At 39.1% G+C, this 26,165-nt stretch overlaps 1 protein-coding gene across 1 annotated transcript; it reads right to left on the bottom strand.

Annotated features, from left to right (window-relative positions):
* Positions 1-842: 842 nt before the first annotated feature.
* On the bottom strand, positions 843-25,931 carry MIER3 (MIER family member 3). Its single transcript, XM_052658956.1, is given in 13 exon segments — positions 843-1,300; positions 1,414-1,556; positions 1,640-1,767; positions 3,698-3,792; positions 5,188-5,269; positions 7,549-7,700; positions 9,711-9,783; positions 9,973-10,058; positions 10,935-11,055; positions 12,255-12,389; positions 21,032-21,177; positions 24,446-24,645; positions 25,330-25,931. Coding segments are annotated over 13 exon segments (2,421 nt in total).
* Between the last annotated feature and the right edge of the window lie 234 nt (positions 25,932-26,165).

Raw genomic sequence — 26,165 nt, 5'->3', positions numbered from 1 at the left:
TTACAATCTTGATAATGGTGGACAAAACCCCATCTAAATACCGTATCTTCAAATGCCAATTTTTCAGCCAATAAATGAAGTTACACAGAAGTCTTCCGGCAGTAAAATGACCAATTCTGTGTAAGGTAGCCCTGGTCTAGAATTTTGAAACAGGATCCAAGCAAGCGTCTTCATAATTTGCACGCAGTTCCTCGTGCTGGCTTCTATAAAGATGGACTTGCTGTTTTGTAAACTGAAGTGCTCTAGTTGAATAACATGAGAGAAGTTTCCATTTTTAAAAAAATCCTTGCATGTTTGTGCAGTTTAAAGAAACCTACCCCTGCTTTTATTTAATTAAGAAAATAAAACCAAAAAATGCTACATTGAGCAGGGATCAGGATCGGTACCTGTAAACATTGTTATTCCACTGCATCCATTACGGCAAAAGGAATTTACACGAATAGAAGCCACTCCATTCAGTTCAGAACATCTGTGCTGGTTTTGAGCTGGTGGCCTCTGTCTACAGGTTTTAAAATTGGGAGTGAGGGCAGTGGGGAACAGAAAAGAATAGAAAAAGAAGGGAGTGGGGAAGAGGTATTGGGGATGAGGAAGAGATAAGCAGAGCTTAAAGCTGCACCACAGAGTTCAATCTTAGTTCCCAACTCTGCTGATCATAGTTCATTTCCACATTTATGGATTGAAAATGAAAATACTCTTGATAAATCAAGATATAGTTCTATACATACTGACATCACTGATGTCATAGTGAAAAAAGTTCAAACTTCCAGTGAAAGACTAAGCAAACCTGATACTTTCCTGGTACTGGTACTGCACACCCACTGTTTCTGGGCCCTTCACTCATTTCACTCAGAATGCAGGGCGGCATGCTGATGCAGAGCGTGGGCACTGATGAAACCATTGGTCTCGTTGGCAGACAGACTGCCAAAGTCAGCCACAGACACGGCCATTTTGGCACTGGTGATATGATGTGTGTGATTTTCAAAGTCTACACCCAAATTATTTACAGAAACCTCATTCATAAAGGATTCAGGAACAGCAATGCCCATTTTCAATCTCTTTGCTGGTCTTTCTGACTCTTCACTGCACATGTTCATGGGGTTCAGCTCTGAGTGATAAAATCCAGTCTCAAATAAATTAAAACAATCACTTTCCCCATTGCTGGGCAGGGTGAGTAACTCCTCCGTTACAACAGGCACATGATTGACTTGTCCACGGGGTGTGTTGCCCAGTGGAGGAAAGCTATCATCCAAACAATTCACATCCGTTGGATTGCAGACGGTCGCTACGCTGCTGGTCAAAGCTAAAAAGAAATGAGAAATAGTTTCAGTAAGTGGTCCTACATCATGCAACAAAGAGGAAATAATTCTGTCCCACATTACACTAAAAAATGCAAAAAGATGCTCATGTTCTTACCTGTCAAATCACTGGCAGTGAAAGAGTTGAGAATGTTTAGCTGTTGATCAGGTACAGGCTCAGGTCTGTTAGAAGTTAAGGCTGAAGAATTTACTGTCCCACCCAGAGCTTCTGTTTCATCCACCAAACGATCCATGTAGTCCCTAAAAAACACACCCAAATAATGCTGTGACTGCATATCACAGTTAAAAACAAAAATCCCTGAAGTCAAGCCCATGGTACTTACGTAACTCCAGGGTGATGGTTGTATCGTTTCTTTCCAAATTTTGTCTGTTGAGCAAAGTAATCATAACGCTCAGATTTCTTCCACATATAGTAGAATGCTACACATTCAGCAACTGTTCTAGTTCTCACCTAATTAAAAAAAGTTGAACTTTTTTTAAAAACCAAAACATTCTACACATTTTTAGTAACTTTTTAACACCCATGGGTCTTATTTTCTATCTTCCTAATTATGAAATTCTGAATATGTTACTAGTAAACTGTTTTTATTTTCACACTATTTAATAATGAGGCTACCTTCCAAAGCCCAAGGCTTTTTATTTAAATCAGAATGTAATAATAATAATAAATGTGCATTCAGAAATTATCTTACACCTTTACTGAAAATCTTAAAACACTGACATACTTTACTTTTCTTCACTGAACTTTCACCATGATTCTGACTGTACCAAGGCTACTTGTTAACCCTAAGTGATCCATGAATGAGCCTCAATGGGATATAGTAATTCACAAAATGTCATTCAAGTACACTTTTCTGGGGAGAAGGGTGCAGCTTCATGAGATTATCGAAGGGCTCCATGACCCAAAAGAGATGCTGTTTGTAAAGGGATCAGTACTCAACCGCATCTGGAATTTAAGATGATCACCAGCTAAAGGCAAGATTTTTCCTCTATCATGCATCTGGCTCTTAGCTGCAACAAAGCCTGGTAGAAAATCAAAAATGATAATAAAATTTGAGCCTTACTCAACTTGGCTCCACATCCAGACTAGGGTTTCTCTAACTATATACAACTAAAGGTATGAATTCAGATGTACAGAAAAAAATTCCGTATCTTTACCCAATAAACAGTTTCTCCCCTGCTTAATTACCCAATAAGGAAGTTTCAGAACCTCTATTGTGATTAGTGGCTTTGTTATAAGATCATAATATAGGAACAAGCATTTTAAACCAAGAAATAAAGTATACCTTTCAATAAACACATTAACTGTAAGTCTCCAAAACTTGAAAGCAATCAAGATGTCCTTCAAATGGTAAATGGATAAACAAACTGGTACATCCATACAATGGATATTATTCAGTGATAAAAAGAAATGAGCCACAAAAAAACATGGGGGAACCTTAAATGCATATTACTTAAGTCCAGAAGCCAATCTGCAAAGGCTACATACTGTATGATTCCAATTATATGACACAATTTTTAGATCACTGAAACTATTCTGTAGGATACTACAGTGGTGGGTAGGTATCGTCATATATTTTTCAAAATCCATAGAATATATAACACAAAGAATGAATCCCAATGTAAACTATAAACTTTGGGGGATAAAAATATGGCAGTGTAGATTTATCAGCTGTAACAAATATACCACTCCGGTGTGGGATGCTGATGGAGGAAGAAGCCATGTGTGTGCAGGAGCAGGAAATACATGGGACTTCACTCTACCTTCTCAATTTGGCTATGAACTTAAAACTCCTCCAAAAAATAAAGTCAATTTTTTTTAAAAGTGTGTATATATTCTAAAAAGCTTGAGATAATTGTATCTCATTAAAATATGATTTGTTTATTCTTTCTTTTTGTCCTAAGGAAGCTAGAATTCTGAAATATTTAACTGGATATTCAATGCCTATTGCTATTAAATATTCTAGGCCTACTGCTTTTTAAACTAGATTTTGTATTTCAGAGCAGTTATTGGGTTTGTGGCTCAGATGGTAAAGAATCTGCCTGCAATGTAGGAGACATGGGTTCAATTCCTGTCTCGAGAAGATCCCCTGGAGAGGGAAGAGGCAACCCACTCCAGTATTCTTGCCTGGAGAATCCCATAGACAGAGGAGCCTGGCAGACCATGGGGTCACAAACAGTCGGACACAACTGAGCAACTAGATGACATGACATTGAGTTTACAGAAACACTGATCAGAAAGTAACCAATATGTTAATAGCATGGGAGCATTAACAAGTTATAGCTTTTTTCCCCCACCCAAGTGACTTATAAATTATTTGCTTATATTCACTGTAATCACTAAGCAATTTTTCTGTTTATGTCTAAGTTGCCTAACTTACCTTATTCTTCTGTATAAGATGAAAATCTTTTCCAAAAAGCATGAGTGCATGTTCAAAGCTCCGGCATTCTTCTTCTGTCCATGCAGTCATTCCTTCTAAAGAAATTTTAAAACAAAATAAATCGGCCTCAAAACTCATATATACAAGTCACTGATTTACTTACAGTATGGTTTCCTAATAAAAGACTATAAACTTCTACACACACACACACACACACACACACACACGTCCTTACTAAAAGTATGCTTTTAGTAATCCTAACCAAAAAAATTTAGAATACCAAAATATAAACATTGGGTTTTTTTTCTCTGTATGAGACAAGAATTTATTTTTTTTTCCTACAATTTATGTTCATTGTTTTTCTAATTTTTTTAAAAGAATGAGCATTTTTAATTAGAAAAAAATAAAATGTTATTTCCTTTACAGAAAAAAAAAACGTCTTACTTTGGTCTTATATCAAAATCATTTATGGTCTCTAATTAATTAGAGACCATAAATAATCAACACATTTATTTAAAGTCAGTTTGCAGAGTGCTATACTGCAGAAATATAAAAGGAATAAAAAACAGCTTATGCTCTCAAAAGACTAAGTCCCATTCAACTTCCCAGCAGATATTAATACTGATGAATTAAATCTAATTGAAGCAGAGGAGACCTGAAGTGCCTCACTCACAATGGAGAACTGGTCCCCAAAGCCATTCACAGTAGTCCACCACAAAGGCGAAAAACAGTTTGACTGAAAAAGAAAATCTTAGAAACCTTGAACTAAAGAAAAATTAAATGCACTTAGCTTTTCAGAGTTTTGAGAGCTTAAAATAATTTTTTTCAAAAAAGCAGCTACTACAAGGAAACCTTTCAATAGACTATTTCATCCACAAGTTTCGATGCACTGTTTTCAGCGTTTACATTTTTCCAAGTTTATTTACATTATTAAGCATTATTTCACTCTACATATACTTAATGACAGCTGTGGTGCATGCAATCCATTTGTCTGACAAAAATATTGAAATTACAGTTAACCATTTTCCTTGACACACACAAATCAAAACCTAAGCACTATAAAAGTATTGTTACATGATTACTAAAAATATACTTCTTGCATGTTTATTATACATGTTTGGAATATATTTTATGTTTCTTTTTAAATTTTTAATCTCCTTTTCATTTCCTGTCTGGTTTGAGAAAGAAAAGACAACTTTTTTCCCCCAATGAAATCATAAAATCATTCTTGTTAATTACTCTGGATATACTGTCATCTCTGGGATCTGCTTTGTTCTGGAGGTGACAGGGGGGTAACTATTTGTATTTGAACAATCTCTGGTATGTCTACAAGTAGAAGGCAAGAAAAGGAAAAAATTATTTGCTATGAAGATGAACACAGATCTTACACAAAAGTGTGACAGGACTACTCCGACCTTTATACTCTGCTTATTCTGATCCCAAAGACCAGCCCCTGTCCTTTCCCTCTCTCGACCCCAAGTGCTTCTTACCTTGAGATGCCTTTCCGTTGCAACAGTATCTTTCGATTGCTTCCTTTATGTTATGGTTACACTTGAGAAGTTCATATAATGCCTAGGGGAAAGAGGAAAAAACTATTCAATAAAACTAACCAAAAGTTCATACTTAGCAGCATTAAAAACAAACACACACACAAACAAAAACATGTGCCTTCTAAGAATCCTGACAAATGCCAGCTGAAATGCTAATTTCAGGACATCTGAAGCGTATGTTCGCCTAGACATTTAATTTATCCTATCCACTGACTCTGGCATCCCAGGAGTGTTTTCATTCTCACGCTACTGCTCAGAAGTCATCTACCAAAATCATTCCTTGCTTTTTTATTTTTTTAATTGCTAGATCTTCTGAGCTGGGAGACTTCTTCTATTTTAGCTGTTTATTTCCAGTTGGGAAAAGTAAGAATCATGGTCTTGTCTCTCGTTACCACCTACTCCCTGACTTTTAGAGTTGTAATAAAAGACAACAGCAGCAGGCCTAGAGTAGCAGGATAGATATTTTAATGACTGGACTTTATAATGGTCTTAGTTATTTCCATCTACTATGGAAGATAGCATTTTTTAAAAATTAGAATTTCCTCCCATTAAGTCTGTTTGGAATTATGAATATGCTAAATAGCAGCAGACAGAACTCAATTGAAAGTTAATTAATAATCTGTTTTGTCAAGTAAATTTCAAGAAAGGCAATTATATGAGTAAACCTATTAACACATTAATAGGTTGATAATCAATACATCAATAATCAACCATTAAAAACAATCTCAATAGTTGCTAAAAAAGCTTCAGATAAATCAGTACCCATTTTTATTTTTAAAAAGACAAAAAAGTGTAACAGTTGTAAGTAGCTGGATATTATCTTATTCTAAGAAAACAGCCGGCATCAAACCATGGCTGGTATTAGGCTTAATGTAAAAACCTGAGGTGTACTCTGTGGTCACTCACTCAGCTGTGTCCAGCTCTTTGAGACCCCTGGGACTATAGCCCACCAGGCTCATCTGTCCAAAGGATTTTCCAGCCAATACTAGAGTGGGTTGTCATTCTCTTCTCCAGGGGATCTTCCCAACCCAGGGATTGAACCTGAGTCTGTTGTGTCTCCTGCATTGGCAGGAGGATTCTTTACCATTGGGCCACCTGGGAAGCTCTTTCAACCAAAGCAGGCCTCAAACCACTATTACTACCAAAAGTCTCTGAGAGTTATGGCTAATGTAGTAAGACATATAATAAGAATAAAAGATATAAAAATGGTGAGGAAGGAATAAAAGTCTAATTTAATAATAATTTTAAGACTAGAAAACCTAAGAGAAACAACTGAAAAATCATTATACTAAATTAGTTTCAATAGCTTGAGAAAAAAATTTTAATCTATATATTTCTCTAAATCAATAATATACAAATACAAATATACTAGAGATCCCATTTAAAAAGCTAAATACAAACATACATTTCAAGACAATGAGGAATCAATTAGATACATGCGATATTTAAACAAAAACATTCAAGTGATTAAAAAAATCAAACAGAGAATCAGATCATGCTCTTCAAGTAGAAGGTTTAATGTTTTAAAGGTACTAATTCTTCCAAAATTAATTTACAGTTTTAACAAAATATCAGTAGAAAAATCCAACAGGATTTCCTGTTGACAGCTGATGAAACTGCTCTGAAGTTCAGCTAGTATGGCTTCTCTGTTATTTGGAAATTCAAGTTTGAGTCCACCTATCTCTGGGCACCCATCAGTCAGGATTAACTAGACCAGCAATAACAAGCGAAAAGGTATACGAGAGGGGCAAAACAATGCCAGGGAGAAAAAACCCTGAGAGGCCCTGCTCCTGCGCTTACCCCACGCACCATCAGGAGACTGCTCTGCATCTACAAGTACACAGTACTTAACAGATCCCCTAAAGCAAATTTATACACACTTAATAGACATTAACTTCAACCACTTCCTTAATAAAGTTCAAGAATAATCCAAGAAGTAACTTCAGTAAAATCTCAAAGTCCAATCATAGAGAATGTCTAAATATACGATGGAATATACAGTCACCAAGTCACCAAGAATGAACTATTAAAGAAATCTCAGTAGCAAAGAAAACGAGATTAAGGGATTAAAAGGATACAAAATGGTATCTAAAGTGGAACATATGTGTGTATAAAGGAAAAAAAGCTAGAAGATATGAAATAATACAGAACGGTGATCATTAGGTCCTCAGGTTTTTTTTTAAGTTTTAGAATCAGAAAGACACAGCCAGTTCATACATTAAAAATGTTTTAATCAAATACAAGAATATCAAGAAGATACTACATTAGTTAGCTGCTACTTCAACAAAAATTGATGTATACCTGTTCATTGTCCCTTGTATGTGTTCCTGCAGAAATTCGATCCATTATTTTTTCATTTCCAGTTCTTAATGAGGTCTCAACAAGGTACTCCTTAACTTTGCTCTCCAAAACCACACCAGGACGCCAAAGTAACTGGTCTTCATTTTCATACACTGATAAAGAAAATCCCATTAACACATTAAATGCATCAACACACTACAAGATGTACACAAACTGTTCTCCCTCTTCCTATACAAGTAACTAACTTTGAAGACCCTGGTCATCTGATTGTCTGGTAAGCTGAGTCTTTCATCAATAAAGGTTTAAAACAATTTTTTTTTAAATTTTATTAAGGACCAAGTATTTCAGTGACTAAAGCAAGCAAGTTTTTTTGGTGGCTGGATTTACCAAATTAGAGGCTTTCTATGTAGTCTAATAGAGACTTTTCTAAGTAGTCTAATATAAAACCCAGCAGTGGTATCTTACATTCTTCTAATGAGGGGGTAAAAGTAACTTGTGTAAATTCAGTAATAACTTTACTGAAAATTTCTTTAACTCCCTAAATGACTCTATGAAATGTCTAGAGGTTAAAAATTGCCAACAAATTAATACAAACCAACAGAAATAAAAATATCAGCCAGTAATGAAATAACTAGGAAAGATCTATTTTTACTTTAATATACTGATGAAAAATGGAAAAGAATGGTAAACAGTAAGAGAAGCAAAGTTTCCACCTTTTAGAGAAGCTCATACTTAATAAGCAAATGTCACTAAAACAAACTGTATATTTTATTAATGCAAACACTGCTGCCATTCTCAAAGCTTCCACTCCACACTATAAAGTCACACAGATGGCCCAAGTATTTATCCCATTGCTCCAACTTCAATCCATTCTTTAAGTGTATAATAATTACTAAATATAGCTAATGAAAGTAATTTACTGAGAGCTCACTATATAGCAGAGACCATAATAAGTGCTTTACACTCACAACTGTATAAGGCAGGTACTACTACTCCCAATGAGCAGGAAATTAAAAAAATAAAGTGTGCCTATGAAGCAATCGGACTGAACTTTTGAGGTAAGCTTCTGGAACCAGTTTCTTTATTCTTTGGTCAAAACTTACATAGGTAAAATAGTTTGAGTTTATCTCTTCTTAAGAGAGAAGGTATACGCTCCTTTCTGAAGGTGCAGAACTGAGCGAATACCACCTCCATCATGTCTCATCTAAGGACTGGCTGCTGCTGAACATGTACTCTGCCCAGGGCCAAATCTAGGTGGTTTCCAAGTGGAGCTAGGAGAGCGTACCTGGATTTTTACTTCCTACCACCTCATCCATCCACATTCTCAGAACTAGCTATAGTTACAATCTACCAAAAACGTGAGGAAAACTGATCATACTTAAGTAGGAGTGTGTAACAAAAGCAGCAGAATCCTTGAAGTGAAGTCAAAGTCGCTCAGTCCTGTCTGACTCTTTGTGACCCCATGGACCATACAGTCCGTGGAATTCTCTAGGCCAGAATACTGGAGTGGGTAGCCTTTCCCTTCTCCAGGGGTCTTACCAACCCAGGGGTCGAACCCAGGTCTCTCGCATTGCAGCCGGATCCTCTACCAGCTGAGCCACAAGGGAAGCCTGAGAACACTGGAGTGGGTAGCTTATCCGTTCTCCAGCGGATCTTCCTGACCCAGGAATCAAACGGGGTCTCCTGCACTGCAGGCAGATTCTTTACCAGTTGAGCTATCAGGGAAGCCCTGAATCCTTACATTCTATCTTTTCAGGGCTGAGGCAAGGGAACTTCTTCCAGCTTCATTTTTCTTAAGCATTTCTTCCGCAAAAGATTTTATCCCTACTGTTGTCATTATCTCAGGTGATACAGTGCTACCAGCTCCCACTGGAGTGGGGTGTAGGCCAAAGAGCTGTACATTAAGAGCAGCTCCACTATTTTAACAGGTGCTTAGCATACTAAGAAGCACCACAAGAGCTGGGAGGATGCAGGGGGTGGGCAGTGGTTCTCTGAGTCTCAAGGTTAATTTTGATACATTATTCCTAAGTCAGGCTAACTCTTCCCCTACTCCAAATCTATCTTTACATTCACAGGATGAGTATACAATCAGATACTGAAATAAACATATTGAGAGATAACTTGGCTTACCAAATATTATCAAAATTAAAGGCCTTTCTTACCTTTCTCATTACCAGCATACTCTCCGAGATAAGGTGGAATCTCTGCTTGATATTGTAAACCAATCATTATTTCCTTCAGAAAAATTCAGAAGTAGAAACAACTTATTATAAAAATAAATACTGAGAAAAAAGTTCCAATTCATTCATCAATTACTACAAGTCTAAAGTCATCTTGCAAAATTACCTTTAAATTATTTCAGAAATGTTTTTAAAAGCTACTTTAAGCCAAATGATCTAAAGTTGCAATGGTAACTTAACATACCTTCCTCAGATCTTCAGGTGAATTACCGCTGTCTGTTTCAACATCTTCAACCTCTGATTCTTTATCTCCATCACACGTAGTATTTGCTTAAAAGAAGAAAATTAAATTTTAAAAAAGGGTTTTGTTGCCTTTCTTTGCAGCACCTGAAAGAGCGGCTGATATTTTGTGATAAAAATTTGCAGAATAAATGAGATCAGCACAAATACACTAAACTGCTTGTACTATTCTCACTTTTACACAAGTCAAGACGTTGAAAACATGAAGAAAACGCATGTTATCATTATAATTATTTGGTGTACGACCATACAGTTTGGAAAGGCGAGAGGAGAAAGCAGAGCACTGGACTACATTAATCCAGAGAGAGAGAGTCACAGAGCGGCACAATGAGTTCATAAAAATAGTCTTTTTGCACATGTATGTGTATTGTATTGGAACTTGTTAACTGAACAGTTCTTCAACCATAAAAATACCTGAGAAATAAGCAAAACTGCATGTAAGAAATTATTTCAGCCCAAAGACCTTTTAAATATTGCTGATATACATTAAAAGATAACACCAAGGAATTAAAAAGAAAGCATTAAATCAATCACTAAAACTACAAAAATACTGTTGGCAACTGACGGCAGTTTTCAAAACCAGGAAAATAGGAGCTTTTTAACAGAAACCTAAAAAATGTCTAAAATTTCATGGCTGAACTAAGACTGGTTGCCTTAGCAACAGATGAGTCTTGAGAAAGAAAACAGCTTTGCAAAACCAAACAAATGCTTTCATTTTTAAACAGCGTATTAGTTTACATCTCTCCCAATAAAAAAATGTTATAATCTTATTCAGATTATAGTAGTATTTTATTTCAATTAAGTAAAACACTTAAAATATTCTGATAAAAACTACATTACGTAACAAAATGTACTCAGGCCACAGTATCAGTGCTACTACTACTCAGTAATGATTGGATTTCTTACATCGTAAAGGTCTAGGGAAGAAGTCAGAAGTTTCATGGGAAGTCACAGATGGAGTCAGATCATCTGCGGAAGACTGAGTTTCCTCATCATCACCTGACAATAGGTCTTTTGCTATTTCCTCCTATAAGAAGAGGAATGCAACACTAGGGTTAGAAATAATTATATCCCATCAATATTGAAAAAAAATCTTTATAACATTATTCATAAACCTGATGGTATTACAATACAGTTAAGAACTATTAATAGTTGAAGCCTCAGTTTTGAGAAAAGTAAATATGAAATTCTCCTATAATTTACTTCATGTACATAATTACTTAATAACATTTACTACTTAAGTATATGTAATATCTAATGATCCATACTATTACACATTTATGATGTAACAATCTGCCCGATTTGTGGGTATTCAGAGAACTTATCTGAAGTGACAGACTGATTTTTAGTGAATTTACAACATAATCTTACTTCTAGGCAGTTAAAAGTTAAAATTCACTTTCTGCCAACTTAAATAACTAAAACAAAACAGTCTCCAAACTCCACTCTTTCAGTAACTTTAAAAAGTTCAACTAATGTACCACTCAGACTAGTGATATAATTTTGAAAGAAACAGTTCTGAATTAATTTTATGTAAGTATATAGTCATCCTTGTGCCTAGCACACAGTAGGCACTCAATATCTGCTGTATGCCTACGGCCATTAAGGTCTTTGGTACATTAACATCACTTTTGAAAAGTGGAGACAACACAACTCCCAGGAAGAGGTTCCAAGATGTGGACTCCTCTCCCTGCTAGAGACCTGAAAGTCGAGGAAAGCTTCCCAGGGGTCCAGCAGCAGAGACCATGCCTCTGAACTCTCCTCGCCAGGGACTGGCCACCCTACAACCAGCCTGTGCTAAAGACGCACCCCTGAGGTCTTGGCTGCTATGGCCGCTCTCACTCCCAGAGCCCAAGAAAACAGAACTTCTCTCCAACCACTCCATGCCTAAGCCAGCTTGTTTGAAAACATCTGGGGATCTATTAATCAATGCATTCATGTGTCCACAGGATCAAAAGAAGTTAGGGCAAAATCTAAGTGTAGATATAATATAGCTACACAGGAAAGATAAGAAGTTATGGAAGAAAACTCCAATATTCAAATTATCATGAAGTTATTACTACTTTTAAAGTACTGAGATCAAAGCCAAACAATATTCAAATCAGTCACCAAAATGACAACAGTCCACAAGAAGTTTACAATTCAGAATTATGAAGTACTTTAAAGAAACTAATAAAAGCAGTCAACGGTAACAGATCTGGAATTCTTCTCCATGCTCGTACTTACTTTGTCTAGTGTCATATCTGGTAGTTCATCTGCAAGTTCACTTGGGGAGCTATTTGCACTGGAATTTGCAACAGCTGGAATTGCAGGTTCATAGCCATAGAATGCCAATAAATCTTCTAGAGGCATGTTTCCTTCCTATTCAAGCCAGAGCACAGACATGAACTCAGTAGATGCCACAATGCTGAACGGCAGATAAACCGTGATGCCATTCATGTTCATAAAGCACACATATCAGAAGAGCAGTACCAAATCAAAAACCGAGTTTTAGTTTTGCTTTCTGTACAATACCCAGAAAACAGGATCAAATACTAAGAGCTGTAATTAATATATGATCAAAAATCTAGCAAGTAACATCTTAGTTTTCATTTTCCAGCATCATTTTACTTTTTCAAAACTTTGTCAAATATTTGCTTTAGGGCATACTTTTTCTTCCACTTTTCATTACTATATTCACCTTGAAGAATGACTTCATATAATTTTTAGCTTGTTTCCCTGCAATTAACAGTTGACCATTTGATTTATTCTTTGTGTTAATAGGAGGATACCTAATAAGACACCTTGGCTGAACATTTATGAACACTATTATGTTCATATATTAATGTTCAAAACACAGTTATCCTTTGATATTCCTACTACTGCATCTACATTCTCTACCAGCTGCTTTTTCCCCTGCAACTTTCTGATGAAGTCTGCATTACCGCCAGCTTACAGACGAGAAAACTGGGGCTTAATTCTGCATCTGCATTCCAGGCACTCTAGCTCTCTTACTGGCAGTGCTGCTTTGATAAAGTCACAGACTCGCTGCAGTGCTGCCTGTGCTATGAATGCTTATGCGATGCCACACAGTGGCCCTCAGTCGCTGTTTTTCCCCTTCACTAATCTGAAAATAAGTGCTATATTTCCTTTTTAAAAATATTTTAATTCAACCACAAAGTGCATAGAACCATTCATAACTATCATTTAAATAACTTCAAAATGATACACCCCTAACTGCATAGCACAGAGAACTCTACTCGGTGCTCCGTGGTGACCTAAATGGGAAGGAAATCCAAAAGAGAGGGGAGACATGTATATGTTTGGCTGATTCACTTTGCTGTACAGTGGAAACTAATATAACATGGTAAAGAAACTATACTCAAAAAAAAAAATGTATAAACCCATACATCATTGAACTAGCTAATTTCTTAAATATTTTGAAGATGTTTATGTCCATCTATTAAGAGGTTTGCTTTTAAAACTTGCTCACGGTTCAGTTTTCCCCTTAAGAAAACACATCTAACTTATGAAGCACACAGCATGAAACTGTGAAGCAGAGTATGCAAAATATGCCCAGTTGACCAAAACAGTGAGCTAAGGAGGACCAGTGATGCTCCCTACAGCCCACAGGGGACACAGGTTCCGGAGATCCCTAAGAATTGGCCTTCACTTTTATAGCTGGGCTTCCCTGGTGGCTCAGACAGTAAAAAAATCTGCTCACAAAGCAGGAGACTTGGATTTGATTCCTGGTCAGGAAGATTCCCTGGAGAAGGAAACGGCAACCCACTCCAGTATTCTTGCTTAGAGAATCCCAGGCACAGAGGAACTGGGTGGGCTACAGTCCATGGGGTCGCAAACAGTCAGACATGACTGAGTGACTAACACACTTCTGCAGTCTAGAACTTACATTCTGCACTATGCCTGAATGAAAAACGATCATGTTATGTATGAGCTTAGAATAAGGTATATGACAAAAGGCCAATTTGTAAATTTGCAATAGGAGACACGCACCTTTCCAATGACCATGCCATTCATGAAACCTTTTCAGCTTGGAACTGAAATCAGTCAAAACTGCTTCGGAAGCATGGACAAATTCAGCTCAAATTAAGCTGTATGGTCAGGATGAACAGAAGTTAACCCACGCCATGGGAAAACTTCATGAATTATTTCTCCAAAGAATGCCTTGAAGGTGCCAGAACCACAATGAGAATTTCTCTGGTCCTGCTCCTTATAAAGTCCACACAGCCCATTCCCTTTCATTCACACTACTTATGAGACTGGGTTGCAGCCTTTGCCAACCACCTGTTAGCGATATTTCTCTAAAACTTTAAAGTTTCAGATTCCCTCCATGTACTAGGGAGATGGCAATTTTCACTCACCAGGCACTGATAGTCCACCTTACCATCAATACAGCATTTACTGGGTTCTAGGAACTGTGTGGAAGACTACCGGCTACAGAAAAAGAAAATTTCCCAAAAACTTCCTGCTCTCAAGGAATTCAGTCTTGGTGGAAGGAACTGATAAGTTAACAATTATAAAACACCATGATAGCTGCAATAATCAACTCTGGAACTGGTGCTGTGAAATGGTGGGAAGGAAGACCTACACTCCAGGATCTAATAGCACACGATAGCGAAGTGTCACACAGAGGATAATGACTGAGCGAAGTCTTGAAAGACGAAGACGCTTGTAACAGATGAGGGTTGTATTCTAGGGACCTGCGGCTTGTCGTCAGAAACACTGACTGAGTAGTGACTGCCAGGAGGCAGGTGCTGCTGTGAAACACAGGTCTTACCCTTCTACAACTTTCAGACGAGGGGGGCTACTGACAATCCTCAAATACAGAACTGCCGATTATCATGCGTGCAAAGGAAAACGGTCCTGAGATACAGAATTACGTGGAGAGCCTATTGTCATGGGGTTGCAGAGGAAGACCTTCAGCTGAGGGCCGAAATCTGAGAAGTGACCAAATCAATCCTGTGAAGAGCATTCCAGGCCAAGGAAACAACACACTTGAGGCCTGACTGTGGTTTTCCACTAAGCCAATGGCCAGAACGCAAAGAGTAGAGTGAAGCAGGGTTCGAGAGGAGATTAGAAAGAGAAACAGAGGGAGATCAAGAAAGGGTTCTCGGCAAAGAAACTTGGAATTTACTCCCAACGCAATGGGAAGCCACTGGAGAATTATAAAACTAGAGTGACATGACTTTATTTCTTCTTAAATCCTGAGCAGCTGTATGAAGAAAAATTGTGGGAGGTGGAGAGAGAAAAGCAGGGAGACCACTTGGGAGACTCATGCTGGGTTAGTGATACAGACTTGGAAAGAAGCAAATAGGTGAGATACAGTCTGAGGTGGGAATCAAACGGACTATGGAGTAAAAGGGAGAAAGGACAACTCCCCAGATTTCTATCTGAGCAATTAGGTGGTGGTGACTTTTACTGAGACAGAAAAGACTAAAGACAGGAAGGCTGATGAAGGAATTAGGGAGTCCTGCAGAGGACACAAGTTAAGTTTGAGAGGACTATGAAACATCCAAGTGGAAAAGTCAAGCTGGATGAGAGCCTGGAGCTCGGAGGATCAGGCTGGGCTAAAGATACAAATCTGGCATTCATTAGCATCTCGATGATATTTACAGCCACAGGAGTAGATGAGCTCACTCAGGGAGAGTAGAGAGACGGGGATCTATATTTTATTAGAAGAATTTTTCAGATATACTACCCTATAGGCAATGGGACACGTCTGGAAAATTTTGGACATGATTTTCATTCTGAAAATAATGTCCTAGGGGAGTAGAAGAGTAAGAGCCCGAATTAAAGAAGGGAATTATCCAAGCAAAATTAAGAGAAAAGAATCTGTTTCTTGACTTACTTGATAGAGGGAATATAGATTACCCAGTAGTCTAAGTAAATTGCCCATTTCTAGCCTGAGAAGGTTAAATAGCTACAGTGCAATTATAAGACCAAAACAAAAGACAAACAAGTGGGATGGTAGATGATGGTTTAAGGTGCAAGTTGAAGCAATGGGCTTGAACGAGTCATCCAGGAAAGGCAGAGAGAGTGAGAAAGACAAAAATTAGAACCCTGGGGTACAGGGTTTAATTGATGGTATTCATCAATTAAAATAGGGGTAAATAAAGTAAAGCCCATATATACAATGGAGAGAGATGTCAGAGGGTAGAAGTAGAACTAAGAGAAAATGCAGGAGTATTAAGTTAAGGAAGAAGCAAAAATGGAGAAACCACGGATGGTCACTCAGGTCAAATATCAAAGAGAGATAAAGCAAGATACAGATAGATGTGAATTCTTTGTATCTGTCAGTCAGGAATTACTGGTGACCTTACAATCTGTTGGGAGAAGCAAAGCTGAAGACTGAATGAGCGGAGAGACAATACATACACTGTAAAAGGTGAATGAAGAAAGCAACACAGGGTCAAAGGAGAATTTCCAAATGTGAGAAATGTATCAGTAGGATTCCACATTGAAATTTAAAAAGGGGGGCGGGGCAGAAGAACAAACTGAAGACGAAACGAATGAAAATTCAGGACTAACCTGGAGTGTGAATGATACTTTTGGAACCAGAGGGGACATAGAAAGAATAAGTATAAAAGCTAAGTTTGCATGTGTGGGGCAAACAGAAGATCTGAGCAGTTATTCATGAAAATTCTACTTTCTCTATAAAGATACAAGTATGATCATCTGTTGAAGGAGGAAGTGACCATCTTAGTGGAAAGCTCATTATACCAGTCAAGGGATGACAATACAATGACCCTGAGAAGGGGCTGGTGCTGAAACACAGAAAGTATCTGTACTAAGACTTTGTACTAAAGCAAAACTGGAAAAGATTAATCCAGTCTCTGAAGTACTTTACAAATGAGCTTTCTATTAGAGCCTATTAATAAATCACTTAGTCCTTTGAAGCATAGAAGCAATGTTTTCAAAATTGAATTAGCAAATCTCTAAGTCTCTAAGGATCCATGGTGTTGAGATCAACTCAGAAGTTTGATCTAGCACCATATTCCAGGGATGAGGACTTTATTTATAAGGCATTTTGTTGAATCTATTTCAATTTCTAGGGTCACATTTGAGTCCAGTCATACTTATATCAATGAACTGTTCTATAAGTTGAAGGATTTCTAACAGGAAGAGCACATGATTTAGAGACAGAGGACTCCCTAATTGTTAACTACTACTGTGGGCAAATCACCTAACCCCTCTCATCTCTATTTCCTCATCTGTAAACAGAAAAACACATTATTTCCTTAATCCTGTGATGCACAGCCTCACATACCAGAAATCAGGATGCATCCTATTACCGATGTACAGATTTCTCAAAGCAAGGCTCCTCTCTGCTCCCATCTATGCTATTTTTGAATCTACAGTACATCTTACAATCAACAAGGCCTCTGAGCCAAGGAAATAATGCTAATATTTCTCTGACACACTTGACGGTGTTGCTAGATAGGGTCAATGACATTGTCTAAGTGAGGTACAAACTAATTTTAATATACCACCAGTATGATACCTTAAAATACAGGCTGCAAAGCAGAATACATGTAACTTTCTAAAATGCTTTAAAAACAAATAAATAAGGACTTAAACCCAAGTCTAAGTGGTAGAAAAGACGTTTTTCTACTTTTCTCATTTTACAATGAATATCAGAGGAGAAATCTCTATATTAATAAAAGCAGGAATGTAAATTACTTTTTAAAAAGTTTTAGGTCTCATTCTAGGATTATTAATTAAAACCTATCAGGAAACAATAACATGAATAAATTAAAATATAATACAATATAACACAAACCTTATTTTAGTATTTTTGGTAACTAAAATCTTGTCACACAATCTATTCTCTATACTTACCGAAGTGCCACTATAAGAAAACTAACTTTCTACCTCTTTTATTTTCCATAACATACAATGTACTAAAAATTTTTAAGAACCAAAATAAAGGGCATATATAGACTATAAACTATCAAATTTATTTACTATAAGCATTAAAAACTTCTAATCTTTAAAAACATGAACATCAAATCCCTAGGACTGTTACCATGTACCATCATCTGAATCACTGTTCCATAATATAAGATTAATACATTATTTTAAATTGTACAGAAATAATTTTAAATTTCTTTATAAGTAAAATGATCTTTACTCTTTACATATGTGTCTCTATCTACTACTTCTTTTCTTTTCATGTTTCACTAAATATCAATAAAGAATAGAGACCACATTTACAATTATGAGCTTCCCAGGTGACTCAGTAGTAAAGAATCCACCTGCAATGCAGGAGACTCGAGACATAGGTTTGAGGCCTAGGGTGGGAAGATCCCCTGGAGTAGGAAATTGCAATCCACTCCTTTCTTACCTGGAGAGTCCCATGGACAGAGGCGTCTGGAGGGCTGCAGTCCATGGGGTCACAAAGAGTCAGACATGACTGAGCAACTGAGCACACAAGCACTACAGTTAAACTCTACTATAGATAAGAATCACAGTTCAGAGGAAGCGAGCAGCCAGTCACTCTTAGAAATAGTTCTTCTTGTGCCTTGCTCAATGAGAGAAGGATGAGCCTTCTGAGCAGGGACATAGCACTTGGGTCTTCACTAGAATTTACTTAAAAATCACTTGTATTTTTCTGTCCCGATTTCCAAGAATGTGACAAAATGCCAAGAAGAAAAACTGCCTAAAGAGAAGCTGAAATACTTAAAGACCTATAATTTTTCTGAATCTACAAAATTCAGTGATAGACATCACTATAAAGCAAAGATTTAATTACTGGATTTTATACTAAACAAAATGAAAATCACAGGAATAGAAACTAGGTATTTCTGGGAATAGCTAAGTAAATAACTCTTTGCTGTTGATTATTTCTCTATATCTTCCCTAATTTTCTTTTAAAACTCATTAAACACAGACTAAAGTAGATATTACTATAATCTCTGGAAGAATAAAACCTACAAATCTGAAAAACAAAATTTTACTGGTCCATAGATCTCTACCAGATTACCCATACTCAAGTAGTAACTATGTTAACACATTAAAAGAAATTTTAAATTTATACTAGTTTAATGACAATACATCTATTTGCATAGCTAAAGCACAGTCTAGCACATTAGTATTATTTTTTTATATCATGCTGTAACTAGACTGCTGTCTCCCTATCTTTAACAGCAAACACACAATTAAAGAAGGTGTATCATGAGACCACCTAGGACTTTTGCTCATGCCCACAGCAGTATCCTGACTTAAAAAACTAGAGGAGAGAAGTAAGACGCAGCCTTCCACGAACTTCCACATGAGGCTAAACATCTTTTACTACACATAAATCCTTTCTCCCATAGCTCTCACTGCTTACTGCTTTCACAGTTCTTAGCAGAGGACATCAAAAAAAATCTTTGTTCCCATTTGTCACCCCGCACTAGACCGTAAGCTGCTTGAGTCCAAAAACACTGTCAAACTGCTAATTTTTGCAATCCAATGACCCACCACAATCCCTGGCTCAGTGATAATGCTAGTTGGATTATAATTCTCAGTTATTCCAGGCTACCCACTCATGAGAAGTAGAAAGGAATTGCCTGGAAAAAATTAAGGCAGACCTTGAGAATATTGGGCATCTTTTCTTATCAACAGGCAACACACTGTCATCACCCCTGAAAGAAGTAATAGGCAAGACTTTTCTTGAGTATTTCCTAGCAATTTTCTCTCTATATTCCCAAATCTGTTTAGCTTTTGTAGAAGATACACCTGTTTTAAAATAATTAAATCTAACTGCAACTATGTTGCATCAATTTGTCAAAGGAATGAACATATTTAGAAAATTTCAACTCTTCAGGAGCAAGCCTGGGGTCTAGGCCCTGAAGACTCCTGTGTGTTAAGACGAAGGAAGAAAGATAATAATAGCCCAGCTTTGCCTCACAAAAGCAGAAAAGATCATATAAGAATGTTCTTTGTCTTCGTCAAGAAAAAGAAATATGAAAAATTCAGAGTACTCCTGAAAAATTTGTTATTCTGGGTTGATTAGAAATTTGCAAATAAGGTTAATTTATAGATAAATATAATCTTTTCAAGGAATCCTCTTTCATGGAGGCCTCTCTGTAGTTTCTGGTTATGTGTTTAAAAATTGGGGGTTTTAAAAGTTATAAACTACATTTACCCTACCAACTTTTTAAAAGATAACTGGAGGGTAGGATACAGGGTATTACTAATTCAGTAAAACAGTGTGGTATAGTGCCAAGAGGCTGGGCTAGGATTTAGAACTTAGTCTCCTTCTAGAGAACTAAGTTCTCTAGATCTCAGCAATCTCATCTGTAAATGTACCTATTTCATTGTGCTGGTATAAACTTAAAAATGGTTGGAAGCATAGCAGAAGTGTTAGTCACTCAGTCATGTCTGACTCTTTGTTACCCCCATGGACTGTAGCCCGCCAGGTTCCTCTGTCCATGGAATTCTCCAGGCAAGAATTCTGGAGTGGGTTGCCATTCCCTTCTCCAAGGGACCTTCACAACCCAGGGATTGAACACCAGTCTCCTGCACGGCAGGCAGATTCTTTACAGTCTGAGCCACCAAGGGACAACCCCACCTCCCACCAAAAAAAACAGATTAAGAGATAAAAAATAACTTTTAATTAAATGAAAGTGTACTTATTAGGCTATTCTTCAAAATAAGAAAATCAGTAACATTCTGTACAAAAGTAAATATGCTGATACTATTTTTTTAATTGAAGTATAGTTGATTTACAATGTTGTGTTAGTTTCAGGTGTACGTTCAAGTGATTCACTTATTTATATATGTGTGTGTGTGTGTACATGCTCTTATATACATATATATTCTTGTTCAGATTCTTTTCCATTATATGTTATTACAAGATACTGAATATAGTTCCCTGTCCTATACAGTAGGTCATTCTGATACCATTTTTATTTCAGATAGGTTGTAAAATAATTTATAATGGAATTCGAAATTTTTACTATGTTTGTATAAATCTTCACTATAAGTTTGTATTAAAACCCTGAAGTAAAAACCTTTACCTTTTCTAAGTCTTCAATTTCAGAACTGAAGTGTTTACCCTCATCCATCATTTCCTCTTCTTCAAGAGTTCTTTCATCATCATAGTCATGGACCAACATCTCAGCAGTGGGGTCAAAATCATGATCCTCAGAAGACAAAGACCCAACTAGAAAGAAACACTCAATCACTTTACAAGTTCATAAGGCCATTTACAAAAGAAAATAATCTGTGTTCTACTGCCAGCTCCTTCTAATGTTTATATGTAAGCTTTATTAAATGCATTTATTATGTACTTCACAAGTTATAAAGTTAAGACCATACAGTTTCTGAAAAGATATTTAAATCAGCAAAAGAAAAAAGCCAGTTTATAACCACTTTCATAAGCTGGCCAATCCATGAGAACATGACTTCTAATAGCAACAAAGTGATTTAAATGGAGTGGTCTTTTAAAAAATGTTCTAATAGAAAAGTCACTTATCAGTTAGTTTTATACGTTTGTCTAAAAGCAGTAGAAAAATGTCAAAAGGGTTATGAATAGAAGACTTCACAAGAATCTGCTATACACTGAGGCTAAAAACTTCAGGAGGAGAGGATATAAATTTTACTCAATTCTTACCCTCAAATAAAAGTTCAAATCACAACAGAAACCTGGTTTTCTAGAACAAACACAAGTTTCTATGAGGCAGCTACACAGCAATTCAGTCTTGAAAAGCACCACCTCACTTTTCCTGTCTGTAACAGTATTTCAAGCTCTCCAAAACTAAACCGTATGAGAATGCCTTTCTGTGGACTACTTATAAGTACTTAAGACTATGTGAAGGGAATACAGAAAATGATGTCTATGGGCTTTGGAAGATATATCCCATTGTAAGCTGTTTTGGTCAACTCAAACTTGTTTATAAGATGGTAGTGCCTGGAAATCCCCTAGTGGTCCAGCAGTTAGGACTTCCACAGCCAGGGGCACAGGTTTGATCCCTGATCAGGAACTAAGATCCTGAAAGCCTTGAGATGTGGCCAGAAAGAGATGGCAATGAATGATTTTTAATGGCAAATCTGAAGTCAACAGGATACCCTGAAAACCAAGTGGAGAAATGAATACTATCTATAATTGCAAGAGAATAAGGTCACATTTATGAAAAACAGAGTTTTCTCCATTTGTTTTACTCTAATATGTAATTCAGCTAGACCAATGACTCTCAGAGGGGAAAGAAGTAGCAGAATCTTAAGAGTAGAGAAAGGGAGAATTGGAAGGAAGCATATTCAACACAAAAAAGTCTGATGTGTTTTACTCAAGCTTTAATATTTTAAAACTTCAAACACTAAAGGACATTGAGCTCATTACCAAAGCACTGAACTAGACCAAAGCTTTTTCAAAATCACAGACAATTCAATGTTTTTGGCTGAGTTCAGAGGACTCTAGTCATTAGTCCTGAAAATAATAAAATTTCTGTAACATGTCTTTAGGAGGTGTGCATTATGATGTTATTTTTCACACGCAGAAAGATTTTAACCTGCTGATTTTAAAAATCTATTGACATACAGGTGGTTTAAGCTAATTTTAGAGAAAGATGAATACTTGTTAAACAGCAGAAAAGCAGAACATTAACCATTACAAATTTTCTTTTTTGGAGAAATTCCTGGATACCTTTGGGGTATGCCAAAGTGTAAGGTAGCAAATGCGAAGTGAAGTCACTCAGTCGTGTCCGACTCTTTGAGTGAGACCCCATGGACTGTAGCCTACCCGGCTCCTCCATCCATGGGATTTTCCAGGCAAGGGTACTGGAGTGGGTTGCCATTTCCTTCTTTTCTACCTCTTTGACGGCTAAGCTCTACCCTCTTCCTAATCCACATCGCTTGGCTCACTTCGAAGTTTCCCCTTGAGGAGAGCATTCATTCAATAAGGGCCAGAAATGGAAGGGCCTCAGAGTCTACTCTTGGCTCTGTCCCTGGCTTTCTGGGACCTGAAGTAAGTTATTTAAACTTTCTGGGCCTGGGTCCAGTTTTTCATTTGTAAAATATATAGGGTTGGCTTAGATGACCTCTAGTCTCTTCTGGTTCTAAAATTCTCTTAAAAATTGGCTAATTGATTAAAAATAAGTTATAAGTTTGTTTAAACTCCAAAAATCACACTGTCTGTTGCTTTTTATTTAGATTGCAACTTCTTAAACGCAGACAGTGATGCAAAATGGAAAACTTCCATTATCATCCAGATGTTTGGCATCTTGTACATAAATATTCTTTCCCTGAAATCAGTTCTAACAAAGAAACGTCTGTCTCAAAATGAAACAAACTTAAAAACAATTTAAAGACTATTTTCAAAATAGCCACAAATTTCTTCTATTTGGTGTTAATTATAATACCTTAAATGATGATCAAATGAGACCTTGAAGATTGACTAAATACACAAAGTAATATACAAGGAAAATGGTCTGTTCACTCTAAGGCAACATGTGGTAACTGAAGACTTGGGAGCCCATCCAGACTCTGGTATTAACTAGGTAACTCTCAGCAGAATTATTTAAGTCTCCTCCAGTGTAAAATAAGGGAGTTGAACTAGTTTAGAGGCACTTTTCTTGGAGACTATGAGGGAAAAGAGGCAGCCAAAAAGGGGCTGGAAAGGAATGAAAAACTGAAACAAAGCTGTCCTTACATTTTAGCACATGAGGAAAGGTTTTTACCATGGGATAGGTTTCAGGGGTTCCACAAACCCCAAATTACATGCCATTACCCATTATGTGCAGAGTTCTGTACACAGAGTCCCTTGCTTTCATCAGATCCTGACAGGGGCTTCTGACACCAAAACAGTTGAGAAACACAGTCCTAGATGGTCTAATGTTGTCTCACCTCAAAAATTCTGTATGACCAACCTCAGAAAGTATGTGTTTCTTTTAATTGGGTCAGCTTTACCTAACTCTCAGTTTTCAATTTAACACAATCTACAGGCATTTCTCAATTCTGAAAAATGTATGAGACAAAGTAAGGGGAGATGGGGAGAAGTGATTAATATCAATATAAGCAACCCCAAAGTCCTGACAAATTAGAAAGACGAATTGTCAAAGAAATTAAAATCTAAACTGCTGAAGTTAGAGGAAAGTTTGGGATAGATGTGGCATTAATTGTTTCAGGGTTGGAGAAAAATAAAAGCAGGGTATGTGAGAATTAGATATATTACTTTAAAAGAACATGTCAGTTAGCAGCTTTGTAACAAAGTATTTTTTTTCAACATGAAAGGGAAAAGAGAGAGAAAATATGAGATAGAATAGTTGTTCCTTCCTCAAACAACTTAATTACCAAAAAGAACACTGAAACCTCTTAAAAACAAATGATGAAAAACTCGCAAAACAAATTTTTGTTGGAAGAACTGAGCAATAGATCTTTGGGCCCCCATCACCACCCGCTGGGGCCCACCGAAAAGGTAAGCGAACAGAACAAACCTGGGCTCGAACTTCCAAAAGAAGCCTAGGAGAGAAAAGAAGACGTGCGGTTAGATCGCGAAGCCAGGGGAAGAGGCAGCGCCGGCAACAGGGCGCAGAGGAGGCGGAGCCCAGCGCTCCTCCGCAGCTGCCAAAAGTGCAAGACGTAGCTTCGCTCCACTCGCTCCTGGCCCCCTTCGGGCCCCTCTTGGCTGCCTCGCCTTCCTCCCCGAGTCCCCAGTGTACAAACTCGCAGACCCGGGACGAAGCCCGGTGTCTAACAGGCAACTCCAAGCCGCCCCTTGGAGCTCAGCAAGTTACAAAGCAGAGAAGCAGAACCCACAACAGTCGGCTCGCAGCATCAGTCCCCCATACCCTAGCATTTCAGTAGTCCCCCGAATCCCACCGGCTCTCCACGGCCCCCAAACAACACCTCGCAAGGCAACACCCTTTCCTGGAAGGGACTCGCCCTCTGCAACGAGTCCACCCCCTTGGGGCCCGGTAGCCCCAACTCCGGGGCTGTCCTCTGTCCCCGAGCGTAGGCCAGCTCGAAACCGGACACTCGCCCCCAAACCAAAAGCGCAAGCCCCCCCCCTCCTCTCTCCCGCGTCTAGAGATGCGGACCCGCAGTCCCAGAGACAGTGGTATTCTCCCGGAGTATTTAGTCACTCCCCGAGCCCAACAGCGAGCTCCTCGACCTAGTGGGCTCCTGCCAGGGGGCTTCTGCTGCGCCCCCCGCCCCCCATCCTCCCGCCCCAGCTCACTAGTCCCGGGGGACATGTCCAGGGCAGCTCCGCTCGCCCCGCCGACCCCCTTAAACGGAAGGAAAGTGGGGCTACCGAGAGCCCGTGGAGAGAGCGTCGAGGGTCTTGGTCTTCCCCGTTTACCCCCAGGGGCTCCCGCACCTCCAGGGCTGCGAGGCGGGGAATCTTGCCTCTCCCGAAGCCCAGCGGCCGCGCATCCCGCTCGCCTCAGCGCCGGAGCAAAGTGGAGCGTGAGACTCCTTCGGCCCGCAGCCCGGACCCAAAGGGCCGGGGGCACAAAACACTCCTCCCGCAGGGCAGTGGCGCAGCCCGCTCCCCGCTTTGCGATCCGGCCGCGGAGGGGGGGCTCGGCCGGTTTCCACCCACCCCGGCCCCGGGAGGCGGCGCGGAGGCTCCAGCGGCCCGCGCAAGCTGCTCGGCGGCACGGCACGGCAGCGTCCCCCGACCGGGGCTCGCTGCCGCCGGCCGCCGCCTCTCGGCCGGCCCCGCCGCCCGGCCGGCTCGGGGCCGGAGCCGCCGCGGCCTAGTCCCGGAGGGAGACCGCTCCCGCGCCCGCTCCCGCCCCCTGGCCGGCCCCGCCGCCGCCCGTCGCCGCCTTGCGGCCCCACACCGCCACGCCGCCCCCCGCAGGGCCCCGGGAAAGGCCTCGGCTCCCCCAAGCCGGCTTGGGGACCGCGGGAGACCGCCGGGCGCCCGCTCCAGCCCGGCCGCTCCTCCCCGGTTCCCCTGCTCACCTCCGCCATATTGGTACCTTTAGGGCGAACGAGCAGCGCCGAGCCCAGTCCCCGGATGGGGCGCCTGAGCCAATCGCAGCAGCCGCCGCCGCCGCCGCCGCCGCGGTCCGCCCGGCACCCGCCCGGCGGCGGAGGCGGCTCGGCCCCTTATAGGGCAGGGCGGCCCGCGACACCCCCAGCCCGCTCGCAAGCCCACCCCACCCGGCGCCCCTTGCCGCGCCCCGCGCCCGCTGCGGGCGCCTC

The sequence above is a fragment of the Budorcas taxicolor genome, chromosome 20 (genome assembly GCF_023091745.1).
Source record: "Budorcas taxicolor isolate Tak-1 chromosome 20, Takin1.1, whole genome shotgun sequence".
Taxonomy (NCBI): Eukaryota; Metazoa; Chordata; class Mammalia; order Artiodactyla; family Bovidae; genus Budorcas; species Budorcas taxicolor.
This window is presented reverse-complemented; position numbering and strand designations above follow the sequence as displayed.